At 38.0% G+C, this 26,333-nt stretch overlaps 1 protein-coding gene across 1 annotated transcript; it reads left to right on the top strand.

The window, feature by feature from the left end:
* The first annotated feature begins 162 nt into the window (after nucleotides 1–162).
* Nucleotides 163–25,554, top strand: cped1 (cadherin-like and PC-esterase domain containing 1). Its single transcript, XM_076111270.1, has 20 exons — nucleotides 163–870; nucleotides 1,877–1,971; nucleotides 2,050–2,134; nucleotides 3,022–3,106; nucleotides 3,195–3,342; nucleotides 3,418–3,548; nucleotides 14,740–14,812; nucleotides 15,510–15,635; nucleotides 16,011–16,115; nucleotides 16,295–16,398; nucleotides 17,835–17,902; nucleotides 17,994–18,180; nucleotides 19,140–19,311; nucleotides 22,727–22,826; nucleotides 22,939–23,075; nucleotides 23,212–23,432; nucleotides 23,508–23,609; nucleotides 24,178–24,265; nucleotides 24,352–24,498; nucleotides 24,637–25,554. Exons 1-20 carry the CDS (start codon nucleotides 807–809, stop codon nucleotides 24,847–24,849), a joined length of 2,451 nt encoding a protein of 816 aa, XP_075967385.1. The 5' UTR covers nucleotides 163–806; the 3' UTR covers nucleotides 24,850–25,554.
* The last annotated feature ends 779 nt before the right edge of the window (nucleotides 25,555–26,333 follow it).

Below are 26,333 nucleotides of genomic sequence, written 5' to 3'. Positions count from 1 at the left end.
AGTCCAGTCTCAAACCATCAAAGAATGAAAAACATTTAACTTTCTGTTTCTTCATGTTAAACTGTTGAACCAGATCCAACACACACATTACCCTCCTGCTCCTCCTCCCTTATTTTACCAACAAAACAAGTTTCATGTTGAGAAATCTTTCATCTCCTGTTTCTGTTTTTAATGAAGCTAAACAGTTTCCCCCTGCTTCCAGTCTTTGTGCTAAGCTAGGCTAACAATTCTCCCTGCTTCACGTCTTTGTGCTAAGCTAGGCTAACAGTTTCCCCCTGCTTCCAGTCTTTGTGCTAAGCTAGGCTAACAGTTCCCCCTGCTTCAAGTCGTTGTGCTAAGCTAGGCTAACAATTCCCCCTGCTTCCAGTCTTTGTGCTAAGCTAGGCTAACAGTTCCCCCTGCTTCAAGTCGTTGTGCTAAGCTAGGCTAACAATTCCCCCTGCTTCAAGTCTTTGTGCTAAGCTAGGCTAACAGTTTCCTCTGCTTCCAGGCTTTGTGTTAAGTTAGGCTAACAGTTTCCCTCTGCTTACAGTCTCTGTGCTAAGCTAGGCTAACAGTTTCCCTCTGCTTGCAGTCTTTGTGCTAAGCTAGGCTAACAGTTCCCCCTGCTTCAAGTCTTTGTGCTAAGCTAAAACAGTTTATTGGACTAAAAGAGGTTTGAGTTTTGTCTGGAGCATCAGGTTTTCCTCTGTCCCCCTCAGGTCCAGGTCTGGTCTCAGAGGCCCCCCCGGCGGGCCGTGGTCCTGACGGGTCACCATCTGGTCTCTGACCCTGAGGTCCAGCTGTACCAGCAGGTCCTGCAGCAGATGGACTACGAGGTCCAGCTGTCCAGATACGCCGAGACCAGCAGCCTCCTCCGAACCGACCACGGTAACAAACTGTGTGTGTGTATGTGTGTGTGTGTGGTGTGGTGTGTGTGTGTGTGGGTGTGTGTGGTTTACTGCTGGGTGGAGACTTCCTGTCCCACTAACAGAGCAGCTGCAGGTCAGAACGTAAACGCACTTTTTAAAGTGACAGAATCATGTGACTATGATGTCACTATGACAAACCTTCATCACCGTCATCTTCCTCACACTGGGTGTAGTTTTGTGGGAGCGGAGCTTCAGGGCTCAGCAGACCAGCATGTGGTCCAGACCTTGATGAGGATCCACTATCGTTGATGAGTCAGCTGTTTGTTCAGTTACTGACCAGGTCACAGCGTAAACAACAGGTGTGTCTGATGATTGACAGCTGAGTACACAGAGGGGGGCGGGGCCTGATGTTTCTACCAGCAGGTGGAGAAGAAGAAGAAGAAAGAGACTTTTATAACCTTCATAAATCACAGACTGACAAGCTGATCTTCACTCACATGGTTCAGTCCATCAGTGGTGGACTGAACCATGTGATCATGTGGTTCAGTCCATATGGTTTTATGTACTTATTATTTATACATTGCTCTATAAAGTTACTCTATAATGTTGCTCTGTAGCGTTGCTCTGTAGCGTTGCTGCTCTCTCATGTCTGTGTTTTTATGGAGGAACGTCTCTCCAGAGAACACAGTGGAATGTTTGGTTAAACCTCAGCAGCAGGCTTCCTGTTTCCTCCACAATCACTTCCATATGTTTTGTCTGTGCCCATATTTGGTCACACGTTTGTTATGACAGGCTGCTTCCTCTCTCTCTCTCTCTGCCTACTGCTCTTTATTTATTTAAACTTTATTCAGGTTTTTCTCGACAGCAACATGAAGAATAGTTCATCAACTTTAATCATGTTTCAGTCCAACATGTTTCTTTAACTTCCTTCTCTTAGGGTTTGTAATCATGATGATCAGTCTGTTGTTAGAGACTTCCCTCCATGTTTACAGGTGTCACTTCCTGTCTGTGTCTCTCTGTTACAGGTGTGAGGGGGTGGAGCCTGTTGGTGTGTCTTAGTAGTTCAGAGAGAAGCTGTCTCAGGAGAGTCTCCTTCTCTCACCTGCAGCATCATCAGACGGTGAGACTCACCGGTCCATCAGAGTCACATGGTTTCACCTGAGTTCTTCTAGACTCACCTGTGTCTCTGTGTCCTCAGGTGAACTTGTTGCCCCGGATCATCGAGGCGTTCTCTGATGCAGGCGAAGGGTTGTGTCACTTCTACAGTCAATCACACCTGACAGGTGAGTCACGCAGGAAACAGTTCACATGTTACCTGTCCAGGTGAGTCACACAGGAAACAGTTCACATGTTACCTGTCCAGGTGAGTCACACAGGAAACAGTTCACATGTTACCTGTCCAGGTGAAACACATGATCCTTACTCGTCCAATCAGATAAGTTATTTACTTTTTTCAAAATAAAATCCCACTGCCATTCAAGATAGCTTCACCTGAGACTTTTATGTGTAAATCATTTTTAAATAAAGTTTATTTTGAAGCTGACAAAGGGTACATCCCAAGTCTCTTAAGTGTCGTTTCCTCACTCCTCGATCCTCGCTTGAACCGGAAGTTGTTTCTGTGCCGCCATATTGACGGCCGTCCCAAAGCTCTTATTTAGCTCTGAGGATCGAGGAGCGAGGAGGGAGGAGGGATCTTTGAGGAGCCATGAGCGAGGAACCACGAGAGCTTATAAACAGAACACAGGACACAGTTTGTTCACAGACTACAGAGAGAAACACCTCTACAGTGGTGATTACTGTGTGTCTTTATTAGTTATTAGTATTATTAGTTACTGTTATTAAGTACAGTGATCATGTGAACACACACTAACTTATCAAAAGTCTCTCCAGCTGTTAAAGCCGACTGACAGCTGATCCAGCTGTGATCAGCTGATCCTCCGTCATCAGAAACAGACGTCGCTTCACGTGACGCACCTGAGGAAAGGACGTCTCATGTCTCCTAAAACATATCTCCTCGTTCCTCTCTCCTCGCATGGTTTCCTCCATGCATCCCTGGTGGGAGGGACTAAGACGCAAGGAAAGGACCCAAGTGGACGCAAACGGGGATGCAATTAAGAGACTTGGGATGTACCCAAAGACTCACATTCCTGTTTCTGTTCCACTGTCTCAGGTTCTGAATTACCCATGATGCCACATGCCTGTGGATCGACCAATCAGAAGCTTCAGGTTCCTCAGGACCCAGCGGGAGCCGACAGGTGAGAATATTGCTTCAACCAGGTGAGCTTCAGTGTGATCACCTGTCTGTGTGTTTACCATTTCTTCTTCTTCTTCTTCTTCTGTCAGACACTCACCTGCCGGAGCTCCGCCTCCTGCTCTGGTTGCCATGGTGAATACTTACGTACTGGTGACATCAGTGAAGCCGCTGACTTCCTTCCTGCATGACATCAGCGTGGTGACAACCAATCAGGAGCAGCGGGGACGGCCCATAAAGGTGAAACACCTGTACGGTTTTCTTTTGTCAAAAGTAGTTTTTTTATATGACATACATATATTTTTTGCTCTTCAGCTCAGGAACTTCCTGCTGCAGAGGCTGGGCCCGCCCACTTCCCATGATGCCTTGGGGCAAATAAAGAAGGTGATAGGTGACGTGTTATTGGCTGCCCTGTCGACCAATGAGAAGCAAGAAACTCTCAGCAGGTAAACAAACTAACAAGAAACTTTATGGATTATTGATTATTGATGATTGATGGTGTGTTTCAGGTGTGTGTTGTGTGATTATAGATTATTGATTATTGATGATTGATGGTGTGTTACAGGTGTGTGTTGTGTGATTATAGATTATTGATTATTGATGATTGATGGTGTGTTACAGGTGTGTGTTGTGTGATTATAGATTATTGATTATTGATGATTGATGGTGTGTTTCAGGTGTGTGTTGTGTGATTATAGATTATTGATTATTGATGATTGATGGTGTGTTTCAGGTGTGTGTTGTGTGATTATAGATTATTGATTATTGATTATTGATGGTGTGTTACAGGTGTGTGTTGTGTGATTATAGATTATTGATTATTGATGATTGATGGTGTGTTACAGGTGTGTGTTGTGTGATTATAGATTATTGATTATTGATGATTGATGGTGTGTTACAGGTGTGTGTTGTGTGATTATAGATTATTGATTATTGATTATTGATGGTGTGTTACAGGTGTGTGTTGTGTGATTATAGATTATTGATTATTGATGATTGATGGTGTGTTACAGGTGTGTGTTGCGTGATTATAGATTATTGATTATTGATGATCGATGGTGTGTTACAGGTGTGTGTTGTGTGATTATTGATGATTGATGGTGTGTTACAGGTGTGTGTTGCGTGATTATAGATTATTGATTATTGATGATCGATGGTGTGTTACAGGTGTGTGTTGTGTGATTATAGATTATTGATGATTGATGGTGTGTTACAGGTGTGTGTTGTGTGATTATTGATTATTGATTATTGATGGTGTGTTACAGGTGTGTGTTGTGTGATTATAGATTATTGATTATTGATGGTGTGTTACAGGTGTGTGTTGTGTGATTATAGATTTTTGATTATTGATGGTGTGTTACAGGTGTGTGTTGTGTGATTATAGATTTTTGATTATTGATGATTGATGGTGTGTTACAGGTGTGTGTTGTGTGATTATAGATTATTGATTATTGATGGTGTGTTACAGGTGTGTGTTGTGTGATTATTGATTATTGATGATTGATGGTGTGTTACAGGTGTGTGTTGTGTGATTATAGATTATTGATGATTGATGGTGTGTTACAGGTGTGTGTTGTGTGATTATAGATTATTGATTATTGATGGTGTGTTACAGGTGTGTGTTGTGTGATTATTGATTATTGATGATTGATGGTGTGTTACAGGTGTGTGTTGTGTGATTATAGATTATTGATGATTGATGGTGTGTTACAGGTGTGTGTTGTGTGATTATAGATTATTGATTATTGATGATTGATGGTGTGTTACAGGTGTGTGTTGTGTGATTATAGATTATTGATTATTGATGGTGTGTTACAGGTGTGTGTTGTGTGATTATTGATTATTGATGATTGATGGTGTGTTACAGGTGTGTGTTGTGTGATTATAGATTATTGATTATTGATGGTGTGTTACAGGTGTGTGTTGTGTGATTATTGATTATTGATTATTGATGGTGTGTTACAGGTGTGTGTTGTGTGATTATAGATTTTTGATTATTGATGATTGATGGTGTGTTACAGGTGTGTGTTGTGTGATTATAGATTATTGATTATTGATGGTGTGTTACAGGTGTGTGTTGTGTGATTATAGATTATTGATTATTGATGGTGTGTTACAGGTGTGTGTTGTGTGATTATAGATTTTTGATTATTGATGATTGATGGTGTGTTACAGGTGTGTGTTGTGTGATTATAGATTATTGATTATTGATGATTGATGGTGTGTTACAGGTGTGTGTTGTGTGATTATAGATTATTGATTATTGATGGTGTGTTACAGGTGTGTGTTGTGTGATTATAGATTATTGATTATTGATGGTGTGTTACAGGTGTGTGTTGTGTGATTATAGATTATTGATTATTGATGATTGATGGTGTGTTACAGGTGTGTGTTGTGTGATTATAGATTATTGATTATTGATGATTGATGGTGTGTTACAGGTGTGTGTTGTGTGATTATAGATTATTGATTATTGATGATTGATGGTGTGTTACAGGTGTGTGTTGTGTGATTATAGATTATTGATTATTGATGATTGATGGTGTGTTACAGGTGTGTGTTGTGTGATTATAGATTTTTGATTATTGATGATTGATGGTGTGTTACAGGTGTGTGTTGTGTGATTATAGATTATTGATTATTGATGATTGATGGTGTGTTACAGGTGTGTGTTGTGTGATTATAGATTATTGATTATTGATGATTGATGGTGTGTTACAGGTGTGTGTTGTGTGATTATAGATTTTTGATTATTGATGATTGATGGTGTGTTACAGGTGTGTGTTGTGTGATTATAGATTATTGATTATTGATTATTGATGGTGTGTTACAGGTGTGTGTTGTGTGATTATAGATTATTGATTATTGATGGTGTGTTACAGGTGTGTGTTGTGTGATTATTGATTATTGATGATTGATGGTGTGTTACAGGTGTGTGTTGTGTGATTATAGATTATTGATTATTGATGGTGTGTTACAGGTGTGTGTTGTGTGATTATAGATTTTTGATTATTGATGATTGATGGTGTGTTATAGGTGTGTGTTGTGTGATTATAGATTATTGATTATTGATGGTGTGTTACAGGTGTGTGTTGTGTGATTATAGATTATTGATTATTGATGATTGATGGTGTGTTACAGGTGTGTGTTGTGTGATTATAGATTATTGATTATTGATGGTGTGTTACAGGTGTGTGTTGTGTGATTATAGATTTTTGATTATTGATGATTGATGGTGTGTTACAGGTGTGTGTTGTGTGATTATAGATTATTGATTATTGATGGTGTGTTACAGGTGTGTGTTGTGTGATTATAGATTATTGATTATTGATGGTGTGTTACAGGTGTGTGTTGTGTGATTATAGATTATTGATTATTGATGATTGATGGTGTGTTACAGGTGTGTGTTGTGTGATTATAGATTATTGATTATTGATGATTGATGGTGTGTTACAGGTGTGTTGTGTGATTATAGATTATTGATTATTGATGATTGATGGTGTGTTACAGGTGTGTGTTGTGTGATTATAGATTATTGATTATTGATGATTGATGGTGTGTTACAGGTGTGTGTTGTGTGATTATAGATTTTTGATTATTGATGATTGATGGTGTGTTACAGGTGTGTGTTGTGTGATTATAGATTATTGATTATTGATGATTGATGGTGTGTTACAGGTGTGTGTTGTGTGATTATAGATTATTGATTATTGATGGTGTGTTACAGGTGTGTGTTGTGTGATTATAGATTATTGATTATTGATGGTGTGTTACAGGTGTGTGTTGTGTGATTATAGATTATTGATTATTGATGATTGATGGTGTGTTACAGGTGTGTGTTGTGTGATTATTGATTATTGATGATTGATGGTGTGTTACAGGTGTGTGTTGTGTGATTATAGATTATTGATTATTGATGGTGTGTTACAGGTGTGTGTTGTGTGATTATAGATTTTTGATTATTGATGATTGATAGTGTGTTATAGGTGTGTGTTGTGTGATTATAGATTATTGATTATTGATGGTGTGTTACAGGTGTGTGTTGTGTGATTATAGATTATTGATTATTGATGGTGTGTTACAGGTGTGTGTTGTGTGATTATAGATTATTGATTATTGATGGTGTGTTACAGGTGTGTGTTGTGTGATTATTGATTATTGATTATTGATGATTGATGGTGTGTTACAGGTGTGTGTTGTGTGATTATAGATTATTGATTATTGATGTGTGTTACAGGTGTGTGTTGTGTGATTATAGATTATTGATTATTGATGGTGTGTTACAGGTGTGTGTTGTGTGATTATTGATTATTGATTATTGATGATTGATGGTGTGTTACAGGTGTGTGTTATGTGATTATAGATTATTGATTATTGATGTGTGTTACAGGTGTGTGTTGTGTGATTATAGATTGATTATTGATGGTGTGTTACAGGTGTGTGTTGTGTGATTTTTGATTATTGATTATTGATGTGTGTTACAGGTGTGTGTTATGTGATTATAGATTATTGATTATTGATGGTGTGTTACAGGTGTGTGTTGTGTGATTATAGATTATTGATTATTGATGTGTGTTACAGGTGTGTGTTATGTGATTATAGATTATTGATTATTGATGTGTGTTACAGGTGTGTGTTGTGTGATTATAGATTATTGATTATTGATGTGTGTTACAGGTGTGTGTTGTGTGATTATAGATTATTGATTATTGATGGTGTGTTACAGGTGTGTGTTGTGTGATTATAGATTTTTGATTATTGATGATTGATGGTGTGTTACAGGTGTGTGTTGTGTGATTATAGATTTTTGATTATTGATTATTGATGGTGTGTTACAGGTGTGTGTTATGTGATTATAGATTATTGATTATTGATGGTGTGTTACAGGTGTGTGTTGTGTGATTATAGATTTTTGATTATTGATGATTGATGGTGTGTTACAGGTGTGTGTTGTGTGATTATAGATTTTTGATTATTGATTATTGATGGTGTGTTACAGGTGTGTGTTGTGTGATTATAGATTATTGATTATTGATGGTGTGTTACAGGTGTGTGTTGTGTGATTATAGATTATTGATTATTGATGGTGTTACAGGTGTGTGTTGTGTGATTATAAATTATTGATTATTGATGTGTGTTACAGGTGTGTGTTATGTGATTATAGATTATTGATTATTGATGTGTGTTACAGGTGTGTGTTGTGTGATTATAGATTATTGATTATTGATGGTGTGTTACAGGTGTGTGTTGTGTGATTATTGATTATTGATGGTGTGTTACAGGTGTGTGTTGTGTGATTATTGATTATTGATGATTGATGGTGTGTTACAGGTGTGTGTTGTGTGATTATAGATTATTTATTATTGATGTGTGTTACAGGTGTGTGTTGTGTGACTATAGATTATTGATTATTGATGGTGTGTTACAGGTGTGTGTTGTGTGATTATAGATTATTGATGGTGTGTTACAGGTGTGTGTTGTGTGATTATATATTATTTATTATTGATTATTGATGGTGTGTTACAGGTGTGTGTTGTGTGATTATTGATTATTGATTATTGATGATTGATGGTGTGTTACAGGTGTGTGTTGTGTGATTATAGATTATTGATTATTGATGATTGATGGTGTGTTACAGGTGTGTGTTGTGTGATTATTGATTATTGATGGTGTGTTACAGGTGTGTGTTGTGTGATTATTGATTATTGATGATGGATGGTGTGTTACAGGTGTGTGTTGTGTGATTATAGGTTATTTATTATTGATGTGTGTTACAGGTGTGTGTTGTGTGATTATAGATTATTGATTATTGATGGTGTGTTACAGGTGTGTGTTGTGTGATTATAGATTATTGATGGTGTGTTACAGGTGTGTGTTGTGTGATTATATATTATTTATTATTGATTATTGATGGTGTGTTACAGGTGTGTGTTGTGTGATTATTGATTATTGATTATTGATGATTGATGGTGTGTTACAGGTGTGTGTTGTGTGATTATAGATTATTGATTATTGATGATCGATGGTGTGTTACAGGTGTGTGTTGTGTGATTATAGATTATTGATTGTTGATGATTGATGGTGTGTTTCAGGTGTGTGTTGTGTGATTATAGATTATTGATTATTGATGATCGATGGTGTGTTACAGGTGTGTGTTGTGTGATTATTGATTATTGATTATTGATGATTGATGGTGTGTTACAGGTGTGTGTTGTGTGATTATAGATTATTGATTATTGATGATCGATGGTGTGTTACAGGTGTGTTGTGTGATTATTGATTATTGATTATTGATGATTGATGGTGTGTTACAGGTGTGTGTTGTGTGATTATAGATTATTGATTATTGATGATCGATGGTGTGTTACAGGTGTGTGTTATGTGATTATAGATTATTGATGTGTGTTACAGGTGTGTGTTGTGTGATTATAGATTATTGATTATTGATGTGTGTTACAGGTGTGTGTTATGTGATTATAGATTATTGATTATTGATGGTGTGTTACAGGTGTGTGTTGTGTGATTATAGATTATTGATTATTGATGTGTGTTACAGGTGTGTGTTATGTGATTATAGATTATTGATTATTGATGGTGTGTTACAGGTGTGTGTTGTGTGATTATAGATTATTTATTATTGATGTGTGTTACAGGTGTGTGTTATGTGATTATAGATTATTGATGTGTGTTACAGGTGTGTGTTGTGTGATTATAGATTATTGATTATTGATGGTGTGTTACAGGTGTGTGTTATGTGATTATAGATTATTGATTATTGATGGTGTGTGTTGTGTGATTATAGATTTTTGATTATTGATGATTGATGGTGTGTTACAGGTGTGTGTTGTGTGATTATAGATTATTGATTATTGATGGTGTGTTACAGGTGTGTGTTGTGTGATTATAGATTATTGATTATTGATGTGTGTTACAGGTGTGTGTTGTGTGATTATAGATTATTGATTATTGATGGTGTGTTACAGGTGTGTGTTGTGTGATTATTGATTATTGATGATTGATGGTGTGTTACAGGTGTGTGTTGTGTGATTATAGATTATTGATTATTGATGTGTGTTACAGGTGTGTGTTGTGTGATTATTGATTATTGATGATTGATGGTGTGTTACAGGTGTGTGTTGTGTGATTATAGATTATTGATGATTGATGGTGTGTTACAGGTGTGTGTTGTGTGATTATAGATTATTGATTATTGATGGTGTGTTACAGGTGTGTGTTGTGTGATTATAGATTATTTATTATTGATTATTGATGGTGTGTTACAGGTGTGTGATTATAGATTATTTATTATTGATGGTGTGTTACAGGTGTGTGTTGTGTGATTATTGATTATTGATTATTGATGATTGATGGTGTGTTACAGGTGTGTGTTGTGTGATTATTGATTATTGATTATTGATGATTGATGGTGTGTTACAGGTGTGTGTTGTGTGATTATAGATTATTGATTATTGATGATCGATGGTGTGTTACAGGTGTGTGTTGTGTGATTATTGATTATTGATTATTGATGATTGATGGTGTGTTACAGGTGTGTGTTGTGTGATTATAGATTATTGATTATTGATGATCGATGGTGTGTTACAGGTGTGTGTTGTGTGATTATTGATTATTGATTATTGATGATCGATGGTGTGTTACAGGTGTGTGTTTTGTGATTATAGATTATGGATTATAGATTGTTGATCGTGTGTTTCAGGTGTGTGTTATGTGATTATAGATTATTGATGTGTGTTACAGGTGTGTGTTGTGTGATTATAGATTATTGATTGTTGATGATTGATGGTGTGTTTCAGGTGTGTGTTGTGTGATTATAGATTATTGATTATTGATGATCGATGGTGTGTTACAGGTGTGTGTTGTGTGATTATTGATTATTGATTATTGATGATTGATGGTGTGTTACAGGTGTGTGTTGTGTGATTATAGATTATTGATTATTGATGATCGATGGTGTGTTACAGGTGTGTTGTGTGATTATTGATTATTGATTATTGATGATTGATGGTGTGTTACAGGTGTGTGTTGTGTGATTATAGATTATTGATTATTGATGATCGATGGTGTGTTACAGGTGTGTGTTATGTGATTATAGATTATTGATGTGTGTTACAGGTGTGTGTTGTGTGATTATAGATTATTGATTATTGATGTGTGTTACAGGTGTGTGTTATGTGATTATAGATTATTGATTATTGATGGTGTGTTACAGGTGTGTGTTGTGTGATTATAGATTATTGATTATTGATGTGTGTTACAGGTGTGTGTTATGTGATTATAGATTATTGATTATTGATGGTGTGTTACAGGTGTGTGTTGTGTGATTATAGATTATTTATTATTGATGTGTGTTACAGGTGTGTGTTGTGTGATTATAGATTATTGATGTGTGTTACAGGTGTGTGTTGTGTGATTATAGATTATTGATTATTGATGGTGTGTTACAGGTGTGTGTTATGTGATTATAGATTATTGATTATTGATGGTGTGTGTTGTGTGATTATAGATTTTTGATTATTGATGATTGATGGTGTGTTACAGGTGTGTGTTGTGTGATTATAGATTATTGATTATTGATGGTGTGTTACAGGTGTGTGTTGTGTGATTATAGATTATTGATTATTGATGTGTGTTACAGGTGTGTGTTGTGTGATTATAGATTATTGATTATTGATGATCGATGGTGTGTTACAGGTGTGTGTTGTGTGATTATAGATTATTGATTGTTGATGATTGATGGTGTGTTTCAGGTGTGTGTTGTGTGATTATAGATTATTGATTATTGATGATCGATGGTGTGTTACAGGTGTGTGTTGTGTGATTATTGATTATTGATTATTGATGATTGATGGTGTGTTACAGGTGTGTGTTGTGTGATTATAGATTATTGATTATTGATGATCGATGGTGTGTTACAGGTGTGTTGTGTGATTATTGATTATTGATTATTGATGATTGATGGTGTGTTACAGGTGTGTGTTGTGTGATTATAGATTATTGATTATTGATGATCGATGGTGTGTTACAGGTGTGTGTTATGTGATTATAGATTATTGATGTGTGTTACAGGTGTGTGTTGTGTGATTATAGATTATTGATTATTGATGTGTGTTACAGGTGTGTGTTATGTGATTATAGATTATTGATTATTGATGGTGTGTTACAGGTGTGTGTTGTGTGATTATAGATTATTGATTATTGATGTGTGTTACAGGTGTGTGTTATGTGATTATAGATTATTGATTATTGATGGTGTGTTACAGGTGTGTGTTGTGTGATTATAGATTATTTATTATTGATGTGTGTTACAGGTGTGTGTTATGTGATTATAGATTATTGATGTGTGTTACAGGTGTGTGTTGTGTGATTATAGATTATTGATTATTGATGGTGTGTTACAGGTGTGTGTTATGTGATTATAGATTATTGATTATTGATGGTGTGTGTTGTGTGATTATAGATTTTTGATTATTGATGATTGATGGTGTGTTACAGGTGTGTGTTGTGTGATTATAGATTATTGATTATTGATGGTGTGTTACAGGTGTGTGTTGTGTGATTATAGATTATTGATTATTGATGTGTGTTACAGGTGTGTGTTGTGTGATTATAGATTATTGATTATTGATGGTGTGTTACAGGTGTGTGTTGTGTGATTATTGATTATTGATGATTGATGGTGTGTTACAGGTGTGTGTTGTGTGATTATAGATTATTGATTATTGATGTGTGTTACAGGTGTGTGTTGTGTGATTATTGATTATTGATGATTGATGGTGTGTTACAGGTGTGTGTTGTGTGATTATAGATTATTGATGATTGATGGTGTGTTACAGGTGTGTGTTGTGTGATTATAGATTATTGATTATTGATGGTGTGTTACAGGTGTGTGTTGTGTGATTATAGATTATTTATTATTGATTATTGATGGTGTGTTACAGGTGTGTGATTATAGATTATTTATTATTGATGGTGTGTTACAGGTGTGTGTTGTGTGATTATTGATTATTGATTATTGATGATTGATGGTGTGTTACAGGTGTGTGTTGTGTGATTATAGATTATTGATTATTGATGATCGATGGTGTGTTACAGGTGTGTGTTGTGTGATTATTGATTATTGATTATTGATGATTGATGGTGTGTTACAGGTGTGTGTTGTGTGATTATAGATTATTGATTATTGATGATCGATGGTGTGTTACAGGTGTGTGTTGTGTGATTATTGATTATTGATTATTGATGATCGATGGTGTGTTACAGGTGTGTGTTTTGTGATTATAGATTATGGATTATAGATTGTTGATCGTGTGTTTCAGGTGTGTGTTATGTGATTATAGATTATTGATGTGTGTTACAGGTGTGTGTTGTGTGATTATAGATTATTGATTATTGATGTGTGTTACAGGTGTGTGTTATGTGATTACAGATTATTGATTATTGATGGTGTGTTACAGGTGTGTGTTGTGTGATTATAGATTATTGATTATTGATGTGTGTTACAGGTGTGTGTTATGTGATTATAGATTATTGATTATTGATGGTGTGTTACAGGTGTGTGTTGTGTGATTATAGATTATTTATTATTGATGTGTGTTACAGGTGTGTGTTATGTGATTATAGATTATTGATTATTGATGTGTGTTACAGGTGTGTGTTGTGTGATTATAGATTATTGATTATTGATGGTGTGTTACAGGTGTGTGTTGTGTGATTATAGATTTTTGATTATTGATGATTGATGGTGTGTTACAGGTGTGTGTTGTGTGATTATAGATTATTGATTATTGATGTGTGTTACAGGTGTGTGTTGTGTGATTATAGATTATTGATTATTGATGTGTGTTACAGGTGTGTGTTATGTGATTATAGATTATTGATTATTGATGGTGTGTTACAGGTGTGTGTTGTGTGATTATAGATTTTTGATTATTGATGATTGATGGTGTGTTACAGGTGTGTGTTGTGTGATTATAGATTATTGATTATTGATGGTGTGTTACAGGTGTGTGTTGTGTGATTATAGATTATTGATTATTGATGTGTGTTACAGGTGTGTGTTGTGTGATTATAGATTATTGATTATTGATGGTGTGTTACAGGTGTGTGTTGTGTGATTATAGATTATTGATTATTGATGGTGTGTTACAGGTGTGTGTTGTGTGATTATTGATTATTGATGATTGATGGTGTGTTACAGGTGTGTGTTGTGTGATTATAGATTATTGATTATTGATGTGTGTTACAGGTGTGTGTTGTGTGATTATAGATTATTGATTATTGATGGTGTGTTACAGGTGTGTGTTGTGTGATTATAGATTATTTATTATTGATTATTGATGGTGTGTTACAGGTGTGTGATTATAGATTATTTATTATTGATGGTGTGTTACAGGTGTGTGTTGTGTGATTATTGATTATTGATTATTGATGATTGATGGTGTGTTACAGGTGTGTGTTGTGTGATTATAAATTATTGATTATTGATGATCGATGGTGTGTTACAGGTGTGTGTTGTGTGATTATAGATTATTGATTGTTGATGATTGATGGTGTGTTTCAGGTGTGTGTTTTGTGATTATAGATTATGGATTATAGATTGTTGATCGTGTGTTTCAGGTGTGTGTTGTGTTACCAGCTGCTGACCTTCACTCTGCTCTTCAGTGGCTCCATCACACCTGTCATAGTCCAGGTAAGAGACATCTGTCGGCCTCTTTATGTGCATATGAAAACACTTTGAGCAGGAGTCTCTTTTATTTTGAAAACACATTGAACAGGGGTCTCTTTTATTTTGAAAACACATTGATCATTAGTCTCTTTTATTTTGAAAACACAATGATCAGGAGTCTCTTTTATTTTGAAAACACATTGATCAGGAGTCTCTTTTATTTTGAAAACACATTGATCAGGAGTCTCTTTTATTTTGAAAACACATTGAACAGGCGTCTCTTTTATTTTGAAAACACATTGAACAGGGGTCTCTTTCATTTTGAAAACACATTGAACAGGGGTCTCTTTTATTTTGAAAACACATTCAGCAGGAATCGAGAGAGAATGCAGGTTTAAGGCCCTTCAACATTTTCCTACCACATGTTTCCTTTCCTTCATTACTTTGTCCTCTTCTCTCCTACCTGCTTCTGGTCTTTCCTATTTATCCTCTCTTTTTATTGTATTTTACCTTCACCAGTTCTTTCCTTTCCTTCTTCACCTCCTCCTTTCCATTCCTCCCTCCTCCTGTGCTTTCTTGACTCATTTTTTCCTTCTCACCTTTCCCTTTCCTTCTTATCTCCGTCTTACAGAGCAAACTGTCCTCAGATCAGTTCTTCAGGTGCAATGACTCTAAATGTCCACCAGAGGTCCTCGTCCCTTCACATGTTTCTCTCCTTCAGGTAGAAACCGATCTGACGTTTTCTTCTCTGAGCCGGGACACGTTTGATGGACAGATCACCAAAGACCTGATCCTGGAGGACACGCTCCACTTCCTGTCCTCAGAGACACAGACGGAGGTGAGACAGGTGAGACAGCGTTTAATGAAGAAGAATAGACTTTTATGTTTAAATATTAAATTTTAGTTTGTGATTTTAGATATTTATTTTCACCAGTAAAGTATTTTTACTTCATTATACAAATAATAATGATTTTATAGTAAAGTCTGGAAAATGTTTTTAAATCTTCTTTTGTGTCTCTCTGTCTCTCTGTCTGTCTCTCTCTCTATATATATCTCTTTCTGTCTCTCTCTCTGTCTCTCTGTCTGTCTCTCTCTCTCCCTGTCTCTCTCTGTCTGTCTCTCTGTCTGTCTCTCTGTCTGTCTCTCTCTCTCTCTTTCTGTTTCTCTCTCTCTCTCTCCCTGTCTCTCTATGTCTCTGTCTGTCTCTGTCTGTCTCTCTCAGTACGGTGGCTGTAGACAGACAGACGGCGTCTGTTTGTCAGAGGATGAGTTTCTTCTTCTGCTTCAGTTTCAGCGGCAGATGAAGACGCCTTCAGCTTTTCAGCTGGTAATAAACAAAACACATATACTGTATACTATATATATATATATATATATATATATATATATATATATATATATATATATATATATATATATAATTTCATATTTTAAATGTATGAATAATGAGAATAAAACTGGTCCCATGTCACTCCTGGTCTGATGTTTTTTATTCTCTCTCTGTAGCTGTATCCCTCTTCCTCCTCCTCCTCTTCTGGTCCTCTCAGGGTCTCAGATCTTCTGATCCGGATCAGCCGATACTACGAGCTTCAGAGGAACCAGCGCTACATGTGAGGAGATCAGTCTGTTAATCTGATGGTGATGATGGTGATGGTGGTGATGATGGTGGTGATGGTGATGATGATAATGATGATGGTGATGGTGGTGATGATGGTGATGATGATGGTGGTGGTGATGGTGGTGATGGTCGTGATGATGATGATGATGGTGATGATGATGATGGTGATGATGATGGTGGTGATGGTGGTGATAGTGATGATGATGGTGGTGATGATGGTGGTGGTGGTGATGATAGTGATGGTGGTGATGGTGATGATGATGATGGTGATGATGATGGTGGTGATGGTGGTGATAGTGATGATGATGGTGATGATGATGGTGGTGATGGTGATGATGGTGGTGATGGTCGTGATGATGATGATGATGGTGATGATGATGATGGTGATGATGATGGTGGTGATGGTGATGGTGATGATGGTGGTGATAGTGATGATGATGGTGGTGATGATGGTGGTGGTGGTGATGATAGTGATGGTGGTGATGGTGATGGTAATGATGATGGTGATGATGGTGATGATGATGGTGGTGATGATGGTGGTGATGGTGATGATGGTGGTGGTGATGATGATAATGGTGGTGATGATGGTGATGGTAATGATGATGGTGATGATGGTGATGGTGGTGATGGTGGTGATGATGGTGGTGATGGTGGTGATGATGATGGTGGTGATGATGGTGGTGATGATGGTGGTGATGATGATGATGGTGGTGATGATGGTGGTGATGATGGTGATGATGATGATGATGGTGGTGATGATGATGATGATGATGATGGTGATGGTGGTGATGATGATGATGGTGGTGATGGTGGTGATGATGATCATGATGGTGGTGATGATGGTGATGGTGGTGATGATGATAATGATGGTGGTGGTGATGGTGGTGATGATGATAATGATGGTGGTGATGATGGTGGTGATGATGGTGATGGTGGTGATGGTGATGATGATGGTGATGGTGGTGATGATGGTGATGGTGGTGATGATGATAATGATGGTGGTAGTGATGATGATGGTGATGGTGGCGATGATGATAATGATGGTGGTGATGGTGGTGATGATGATGATGATGGTGATGATGATGATGATGGTGGTGATGGTGGTGATGATAATGATGATGGTGATGATGATGATGATGATGATGGTGGTGATGATGGTGATGGTGATGATGATAATGATGGTGGTGATGATGGTGGTGGTGGTGATGATGGTGATGGTGGTGATGATGATATTGATGGTGATGATAATGATGATGGTGATGGTGATGATGATGGTGGTGATGGTGATGGTGGTGATGATGATGATAATGGTGATGGTGATGATGATGGTGGTGATGGTGGTGATGATGATAATGGTGGTGATGGTGGTGATGATGATAATGGTGGTGATGGTGGTGATGATGGTGGTGATGATGATGTTTCCTGCAGAACCGATGAGTCAGAAGAACGGACCAATCAGGAGCCAGCTCTGTCTTCTTCTCAAGACTTGTCTGAAGGTAGAGTGAATAATATGAAGCTTTTATAAGAACTACATTCCCATAATGCCTTGGGGCCATGTTGACAGTGTGAGGTCTCTGTGTGATTCAGGTCCCTGTGTGGACCCCCTCCTCAGACAGATCTACAGCGACCCCCCCCTCACCCTGACCCCCCCCTTCAGCCCCCGGGTGAAGGAGTACCGGGCCGAGGTGACCTTTGACACGGTGATGGTTAGGATCCGCCCACAGCCCGTCAGCTCAGCCTGTCGGGTCCACCTGGACGAGCACCGAGGACCCAGGTGAGACCAGGACCTCTGACCCTGATCCTGACTCCAGACCCTAGACTCCTGAACACTGACTCCTGAACACTGACTCCTGACTCCTGAACACTGACTCTGGACTCCTGACTCCAGACCCTAGACTCCTGACTCCTGAACACTGACTCCTGACTCCTGAACACTGACTCCTGAACACTGACTACTGACTACTGAACACTGACTCTTGACTCTGGACTCCTGACTCCTGAACACTGACTCCTGACTCCTGAACACTGACTCCTGAACACTGACTCCTGACTCCTGAACACTGACTCCTGAACACTGACTCCTGACTACTGAACACTGACTCTTGACTCTTGACTCCTGAACACTGACTCCTGAACACTGACTCTTGACTCTTGACTCTTGAACACTGACTCTTGACTCCTGACTCTTGACTCCTGAACACTGACTCTTGACTCTTGACTCCGGACTCTTGACTCCTGAACACTGACTCTTGACTCCTGACTCTTTACTCCTGACTCTTGACTCCTGAACACTGACTCTTGACTCTTGACTCTTGAACACTGACTCTTGACTCCTGACTCTTGACTCCTGAACACTGACTTTTGACTCTTGACTCCTGCACACTGACTCTTGAACACTGACTCTTGACTCTTGAACACTGCCTCTTGAACACTGCCTCTTGAACACTGACTCTTGAACACTGACTCCTGAACACTGACTCTTGACTCTTGACTCTTGAACACTGACTCTTGACTCCTGACTCCTGAACACTGACTCTTGACTCTTGAACACTGACTCTTGACTCTTGACTCCTGACTCCTGAACACCGACTCTTGACTCTTGACTCTTGACTCTTGACTCCTGACTCTTGACCTCACAGCTCAGAGTATTGAGTTCAGGTTCTTCGTCTCATTTCTTTACGTTTGACTCAAAGTTGTTGATGATGAAGATAAAACGTCTCTCTTCGTCTCCAGGATGGCAAACTACCCGGTCGGCCTCGGCAACAGCCGGATCAGCATCCTGGTGACGGACGACGACGGCGAGCCGGAGCCTGTCGTCATGACGATCTACACCGTCCGCGTCTACCGGGAGAGCCGGCCCAGTCTGCCGATGTTCGGGGATCACGTGACCTGCGGCTTCGTGCAGGTAGGTCAGCCGCTCTCCTATTGGCTGCTGGGCTGTGGGCGGGGCAGGATGTGATGTCAGGTGGTCAGGTCATAAATAACGATGACTCATCATTTAAATTATGCTGTCTGAGCCGAGCGGTGATGTCATAACATTTTACATAATTAATCCAGTTTTATTTTTTTATTTTAGATTTGTTTTCATCCAAACACACAAACACATATACACAAACTATGCAAAAACAACAAATAACAATAAAAAAGAAGGAAAATAAATCGAATAAAAATGTAAACATTTTATTAGAACCCTAATTAATCCAGTTTTATTTCATTTATTTAAAAAAAAGATATTTACATTTGTATTCGTCCAAACACACAGATACAAAAAGTAGGCAAAATAAAAAATGTAACAACAAAAATATTTAAAAAACAGCAGACTAAATAAATAAATAAAAAGGAAAATAAACTAAATATATATTTTTAAATTAATACCCTAATTAATCCAGTTGAATCTGTAAAGGCTAACATCTGGACTTCACATCTGTTTGAAACCTTCTTCAGTATGACGTCATCTGTGTCCTTTGTCTTCCTCTTCATCAGAGCTGCAGTTCAACCAGCAGGTGGCAGCGTAACACTCAGAGTTTAATCTTTTACTCTGAAAAACATCCTCTCACCTTCAAAATAAAACTCGTCAGTCACGTTTTCTTTGTCATTCCTTGTTGTTGTTGTTCTGTAGAAGGTTTCATTATGTTTCATAATAATCTGACGTGTTGATCCAGATTATCTTCACTGACTCAGTGACATCAGATCTACGTTTAACATTCAACACGACGTTCTTCTGTTTGACTTGAAACGTTACAACGTTCACGTTTTATATCTGTTCCAATAATTTAACATAAAAGTTATTATCATTATTATTATTAATAATAGTAATTATATTATATTATAGATGAATTCGTCATCACCATAAACTTCAGATCTGACATTTTCAAATTAAACACAAATCAACGAGTTTCTCAGAAAGAGAAAAAGTAAAAACTCCAGATCATCCTTCACTTCTACATAATAATAATAATAATAATAATAATAATATGAATATGTTTCTGGATTTTATGACACCCTTCAATATGTATTTATTCTAAATTAAAGTTTGTAATTACAAAATACTTCCTGTTGTTTTTATTGTTGACCAAAGTTTGTTTCTCTCATTATTTTGTGAATAATTTATATATTCATGAATAAATATATCATTAATAGATAACAATTTAAAATGCATTAGTTACTCTTGATATATTTAAAGTAAACATAAAACAAAATGAATCTGATCCTAAAACAACAAAATGAACATTTCGACCTCAATATTTAATATTTTGTTTATTTAATATGTTCATATAACAAAGTTCACCTTTAAATTAATTTCTATTTCTATTTATCTATTCATCATAAAAACAGTTTATTCAGAATAAAGTCTCATTATTATTCTGCTACACAACTTAAATATTAATCTTCATTATAAAAGTGAAATCATTCCAAAAACTAGAATAATGAAAATTAAGTTACATCAATTTATATATATATAATGTAAACAAACCCTTCTTTAATCGTCTTTATTATTTAATGTCATCTTTAATCTTTATTATTTAATATTTAATATTTCACTTTATTAATATTTAACTGTATTCATATTTAACTGTATTCATATTTTACTGTATTCATATTTAACAGTATTCATATTTAACAGTATTCATATTTAACAGTATTCATATTTAACAGTATTCATATTTAACAGTATTCATATTTAACTGTATTCATATTTTACTGTATTCATATTTAACTGTATTCATATTTCTTTAACCTGCAGGTGAAGACTCGTTGAGACATTAATGTTACATTTAAATGAGAGAAAAACAGAAATAAACTATAAATATAAATCTGAAGTAATTTCATCACAAAAAGTTCATTCTGGATTATTTCTTTGTTTTGATTCACAACAACAAACCTCTGAAACATAAACAGGGTTCACTATTCAATGACCACGTTTATCCATCACACAAAGAGGTCTTGAGTTCTGGGTCTTTAGTTCTGGGTCCTGGTCTCTGGTTCTTTAGTTCTGGGTCCTGGTCTCTGGGTCTTTAGTTCTGGGTCCTGGTCTCTGGGTCTTGGTCTTAGTCTCTAGATCTCGGTCTTGGTCTCCAGGTCTTGGTCTCTAGGTCTTGGTCTCTAGGTGTTGGTCTTCAGGTCTTGGTCTTCAGGTCTTGGTCTCTAGGCCCTGGTCTTGGTCTCTATGTCTCTAGGTCTTGGTCTTGGTCTCTAGATCTTGGTCTCTAGGTCCTGATCTCGGTCTCGGTCTTGGTCTCTAGGTCTTGGTCTTCAGGTCTTGGTCTCTAGGTCTTGGTCTCTTGGTCCTGGTCTTCAGGTCCTCTCTGTGTGATGAAGGCCGGCGGCGGTGCGTTTAATGTCCTCAGTGGGTGCTCTGTGTTGTGCCGCGGTGGTCCAGCGGTGGTCCAGCGGTGGTCCAGCGGTGCTGATCTCAGAGCAGCGTCCCGGGTGTTTGAGAGCTGACTCTGACTCTCAGGTACGAACAAGAAAATCCCTGTTAAGTTTTCTTCTCTCACTTTGTTGTGAACTGAGACGCCGCCGTGCAGAATGTGACGCCGCCGTGAAGAAACCTGCAGAAGAAGAAGTGTGTGTGTGTGTGTGTGTGTGTGACGGCCCCTCTGAAGTCGGGTCCAGACCCGGCGGCTCCCACGGGGCCCCGAGCTGAGGTGTCCTGGTTTACTTTACCTCTGACCTCTGACCAGGAGAGGAGGACGCTGGCCAGAGATCTGTGGAACAAGAGAAGAAGAAGAACGCTTTGATTTAAAGGAGAGAAGAAGAAGAAGAAGATGAAGAACTCTTTGATTTAAGGGAGAGAAGAAGAAGAAGAAGAAGAAGAAGAAGAAGAAGAAGAACGCTTTGATTTAAAGGAGAGAAGAAGAAGAAGAAGAACTCTTTGATTTAAGGGAGATAAGAAGAAGATGAAGAACGCTTTGATTTAAAGGAGAGAAGAAGAAAGAAGTCAATAATGAGAAGAAGAAGAAGAAGAAGAAGAATGCTTTGATTTACAGGTTTCCGTGTATTGATCCAGGAGACACCAGATCACTGTCACGTCATCAATTCAAAACATCAATAAAATAAAACGACTCATCCAAACAGAAAAATATCAACTTATCATACATGAACGATCAGCTCTCCCTCCGCCCCCTGATTTAAAGGAGAGGAGAAGAAGAAGAAGAAGAGAAAGAAGTTAAAACAAAGAAATCAGCTTCATTTAATAAACATTGAGACTGAAAATATATATATATTTGTATACGTATGTATATAAGTATAAGTAAATGGTATAAATGTCCTGTTAATATATATGTATATAATGTTAAAGAGTCCTCTGTGTCTTTCAGGATTGTGGTCTTCCGGTCCAGCCTGGTCGGTCTTGTGGTCTCCAGCCTCTCATCAGGACCCAGAGTTCACTTCAGACCTGCAGCTCAGGACACGTACCAGGTCTTATGTCACTTCCTGTCACCTGTGAAGACACAATGACACATTCACATTCTTCTTTGTTACACTGGATGGATTTAACTCTGTCTCTGTCTCACCTGTCTGTCTGTCTCAGGTCGGTGGGTGGTTCCGTGTCTCAGCTGTTCTGACAACAGGACGTGTGATTGGAGGGAGGTTGCTTGGCAACCAGACAGCTGTTATCACCCGTTGGTGGACCGCCCCCTTCTGCAGGACTGTCTGACGGACAGGAAGGTGAGTTCAGCTCAGACCAAACACTGATTGATTGAAACATCTGCTTCAACATGTGGTCTACTATGTGGCCTAACACCTGATCCAACACGTGGTCCAACACCTGGTCAGCAGTCTGAATCCTCCCGTCTCTCCTCAGGTGTTGTTTATCGGCGACTCAACCAATCGTGGGATGATGTACTTCCTGATGGAGCGGGTGAACTCCAGTCTGGAGGACTGGGGGAAGGCTCACGACACGCTGGTCTACAGGAACCTGAACGGGGGCCAGACTCTGGTGAGCTACTCGTATTATCCTCAGTTCTGGTTGGAGAAGAACCAGAGGCCCACCTTCAGACAGGCTCTGCTGCAGCTGATCGACAGGTGAGAGGGGACACACCTGGAGAGGTTCTCAGAGGACATGCAACGTTCTCCTGCTGATGACTTTTCTCCCTGAAGGTCTCGACCTCTGGTGAACTCTAACCTGACGGTCCTGGTGGTGGGAGGAGTCCAGTGGCTCAACACCAATCACCTGAGGACAGTCAGAGAGGTGCTGAACAGGTGAGCAGCTGACACATCCAATGAAACCAAAACAGTCACAACTTACATTCAAGTACGATTTAAAAATGTACTTTTATTTCTGATTATTTGCAAAAGAAGATTTTCACCAAAAATTGTGTTATTGTAAATTTTCGACATGAGTTTAAGAGATAATTTCATAGATAAGTTCTAGCCATAGACTTCTACTGAGGAGAACATGTTAGTGTCTTTTCTACCAACAAGATCATCACTGAAGATGAGCTCCAGAACAGAGTGGGAACCCTGGGATCATGAACCAGGAACCACGTTTTCTTTAGACCTTCTTTGCTGTCTGTTTCATGTGTAAACAACAGTATCATCAGCGTACAGGTTCACATCCACGCAGAAGCTCAAAATCAGAGGACCTAAACCTGATCCCTGTGGAACTCCTGTTCTGATTGTCATGTAAAAACTCCTGTTAGACCTTTACGGGGTGTGGTGGAGCCCTGAAACTCCACTGGTCCAGTACTGTAGACTGTACAGATGCTAAAGTTATGGGGCTATCAAAGTCAGGATTGTGGTTTCTATGACACCACCTCCTCCTCCTCAGAGAGTCCCTCAGTGACGTCCTGGTGCTGGTGAAATCTTTGGGGATGGGGTTCCATCTTCCTGTCGATGGGATCCGGTCTCTCAGTCTGGTACGTTCACGTTTCCTGTCCGGCATCACGTTTTAAAAAAAGCTCTTCTGTACTCTGAAGGACTTACAATGGATCTGTTCTTTCAGAAAGAGGTCCAGGATCTCTACAGAGAGAACCAGAACATCATCACCGCAGCAAAGCATCATGGGTACGAGGTGATTGACACCTTCAGCATCACGATGGGTCGGTACAAAGAGTTCCTGCAGGGACGATGTGCCTGCCACTTTCATGAGGTGATAGAGTTTGATATATCAGATAATAATGTTTAGTCATCCTTTAAATAAGAAACATAATGAGAGGAATCAAAGTACAACTCTTCAATCTCAATGAACCTCGTTAAAGAACATCTGACTCTTCTTCTGCTGTAACAGGTGGAGAAGTTCTGGTCCTCCGGGCTCTCAGACGACACAACGTCCACAGCCAACACAACCGGAACTGGACCTGAACTAGGTAGCCAATCAGTTGTGCCAGACACGGACCAGGAGGCGTGGCCTAAAACTTCATCCTATCACGTGAGAGGACCAGTGAACCAGGTGTACTCTGAGATCCTGCTGAGTCGCCTGTGTTCCAAAACCAGAAACTGAACACCTGAGAGAGAGAGAGTGTGTGTGTGTGTGTGTGTGTGTGTGTGTGTGTGTGTGTGTGTGTGTGTGTGTGTGTGTGTGTGTGTGTGTGTGTGTGTGTGTGTGTGTGTGTGTGTGTGTGTGTGTGTGTGTGTGTGTGTGTGTGTGTGTGTGTGGAGGATCAATGGAGCTCTGCTGAAGGATGAATAGAAGGAGAACTTGTACTTTACTAATGATCTTGTGATTCTCAACGAGTTCTTAAAGTGACAAAAAGACGTTATGGTCCGAGGTGAAAAGGAACATCTGAACACATTTCTCTTCATTCATGCTGATGTTTCAGCTGCTTTGTAATGATTCTGTTGTTACTCTAACGTTTAGTCATAGTTAGTTCTTAATGCACACAAGTTAGCTTCAAATGCATCAGCTGGTTTCTGATCTGCTGCTATTAGAATAAAGTAATAACTGGATTTAACTAGTTTCTAAAGCTGACTTGCTAGTTTCAGTGCGCACTAGCTATATCTTACACACAATAACTAGTTTCTGATGTACTTGTCTTTATACATACAAACACATTTATGGTGCATACTAACTAGTTTCTTATGAGTAGTTAGTAGTTTTTGACGCATATTAACTAGTTCTTATGGATGCTAACTAGCCACTGGTGCCTACTTTGTAGATTTTGATCCTTGCTATTTCTAATGCATTGTAGCTCGTCTGTGATGCATACTAACTAGTGTGCTGTGCATACTAACTAGTTTATTATGCATACTAACTAGTTTGTGATGCATACAAATTAGTTTGTGATACACTAACTACTTTTTGTGCACAATAACTATAGTCTCTGATGCATACTTACTAGGTTTAGTGAACAATAACTAGTCTCTGATGACCTGATCAGTTTTTCTGTATCTGCGGTCAGAGGAACGTCCTTAGTAATATTATAGAGGATTCATATTTATATATATTTATATACTGTATATCATATTTAATCACTTTGTCTTTTCCTGCCTCTTCCATATGTATTTATATGTATAAACCTCAGTTATTGACTTCATTTTGTATATCAGATAATATTCAGAACCAAAGAAATGTCTTATTGATTCTCTGCTTGTTTCTATATTTTTCTACTGATTTATATCGTGCCTTTATCTCTAAACAGGTTTACATGCTTTATATGAATGTTGTAATTCTCATCTTTAAAATATGAAAATGACAATTTATCAATAACAAAAGGATTTATTTTACTATATTTTTGACAAAACTCTTTATTGTATTTCATGAATGTTTAACAATCTCTTTTCAAATATTTTTTCTACTTTAAACTTTCACAAATTCATCTTTTTAAAAAACTGTGTAAATTGTGTTTTTATACATTTTAAAGTTATAAGTATCATAAAACTGCGTTTTATCAACTGATGTCCTTGTTATCTTTGAACTCTCTCTCTTTTATTTCTTTATGTCTTCATCACTTTATCTTTTATATATTTTTATTCTTTCGTCTCTTT

The sequence above is a fragment of the Anarhichas minor genome, unplaced genomic scaffold (genome assembly GCF_050575085.1).
Source record: "Anarhichas minor isolate MPS153535 unplaced genomic scaffold, ASM5057508v1 ptg000044l, whole genome shotgun sequence".
NCBI classification, from domain to species: Eukaryota; Metazoa; Chordata; class Actinopteri; order Perciformes; family Anarhichadidae; genus Anarhichas; species Anarhichas minor.
This window is presented reverse-complemented; position numbering and strand designations above follow the sequence as displayed.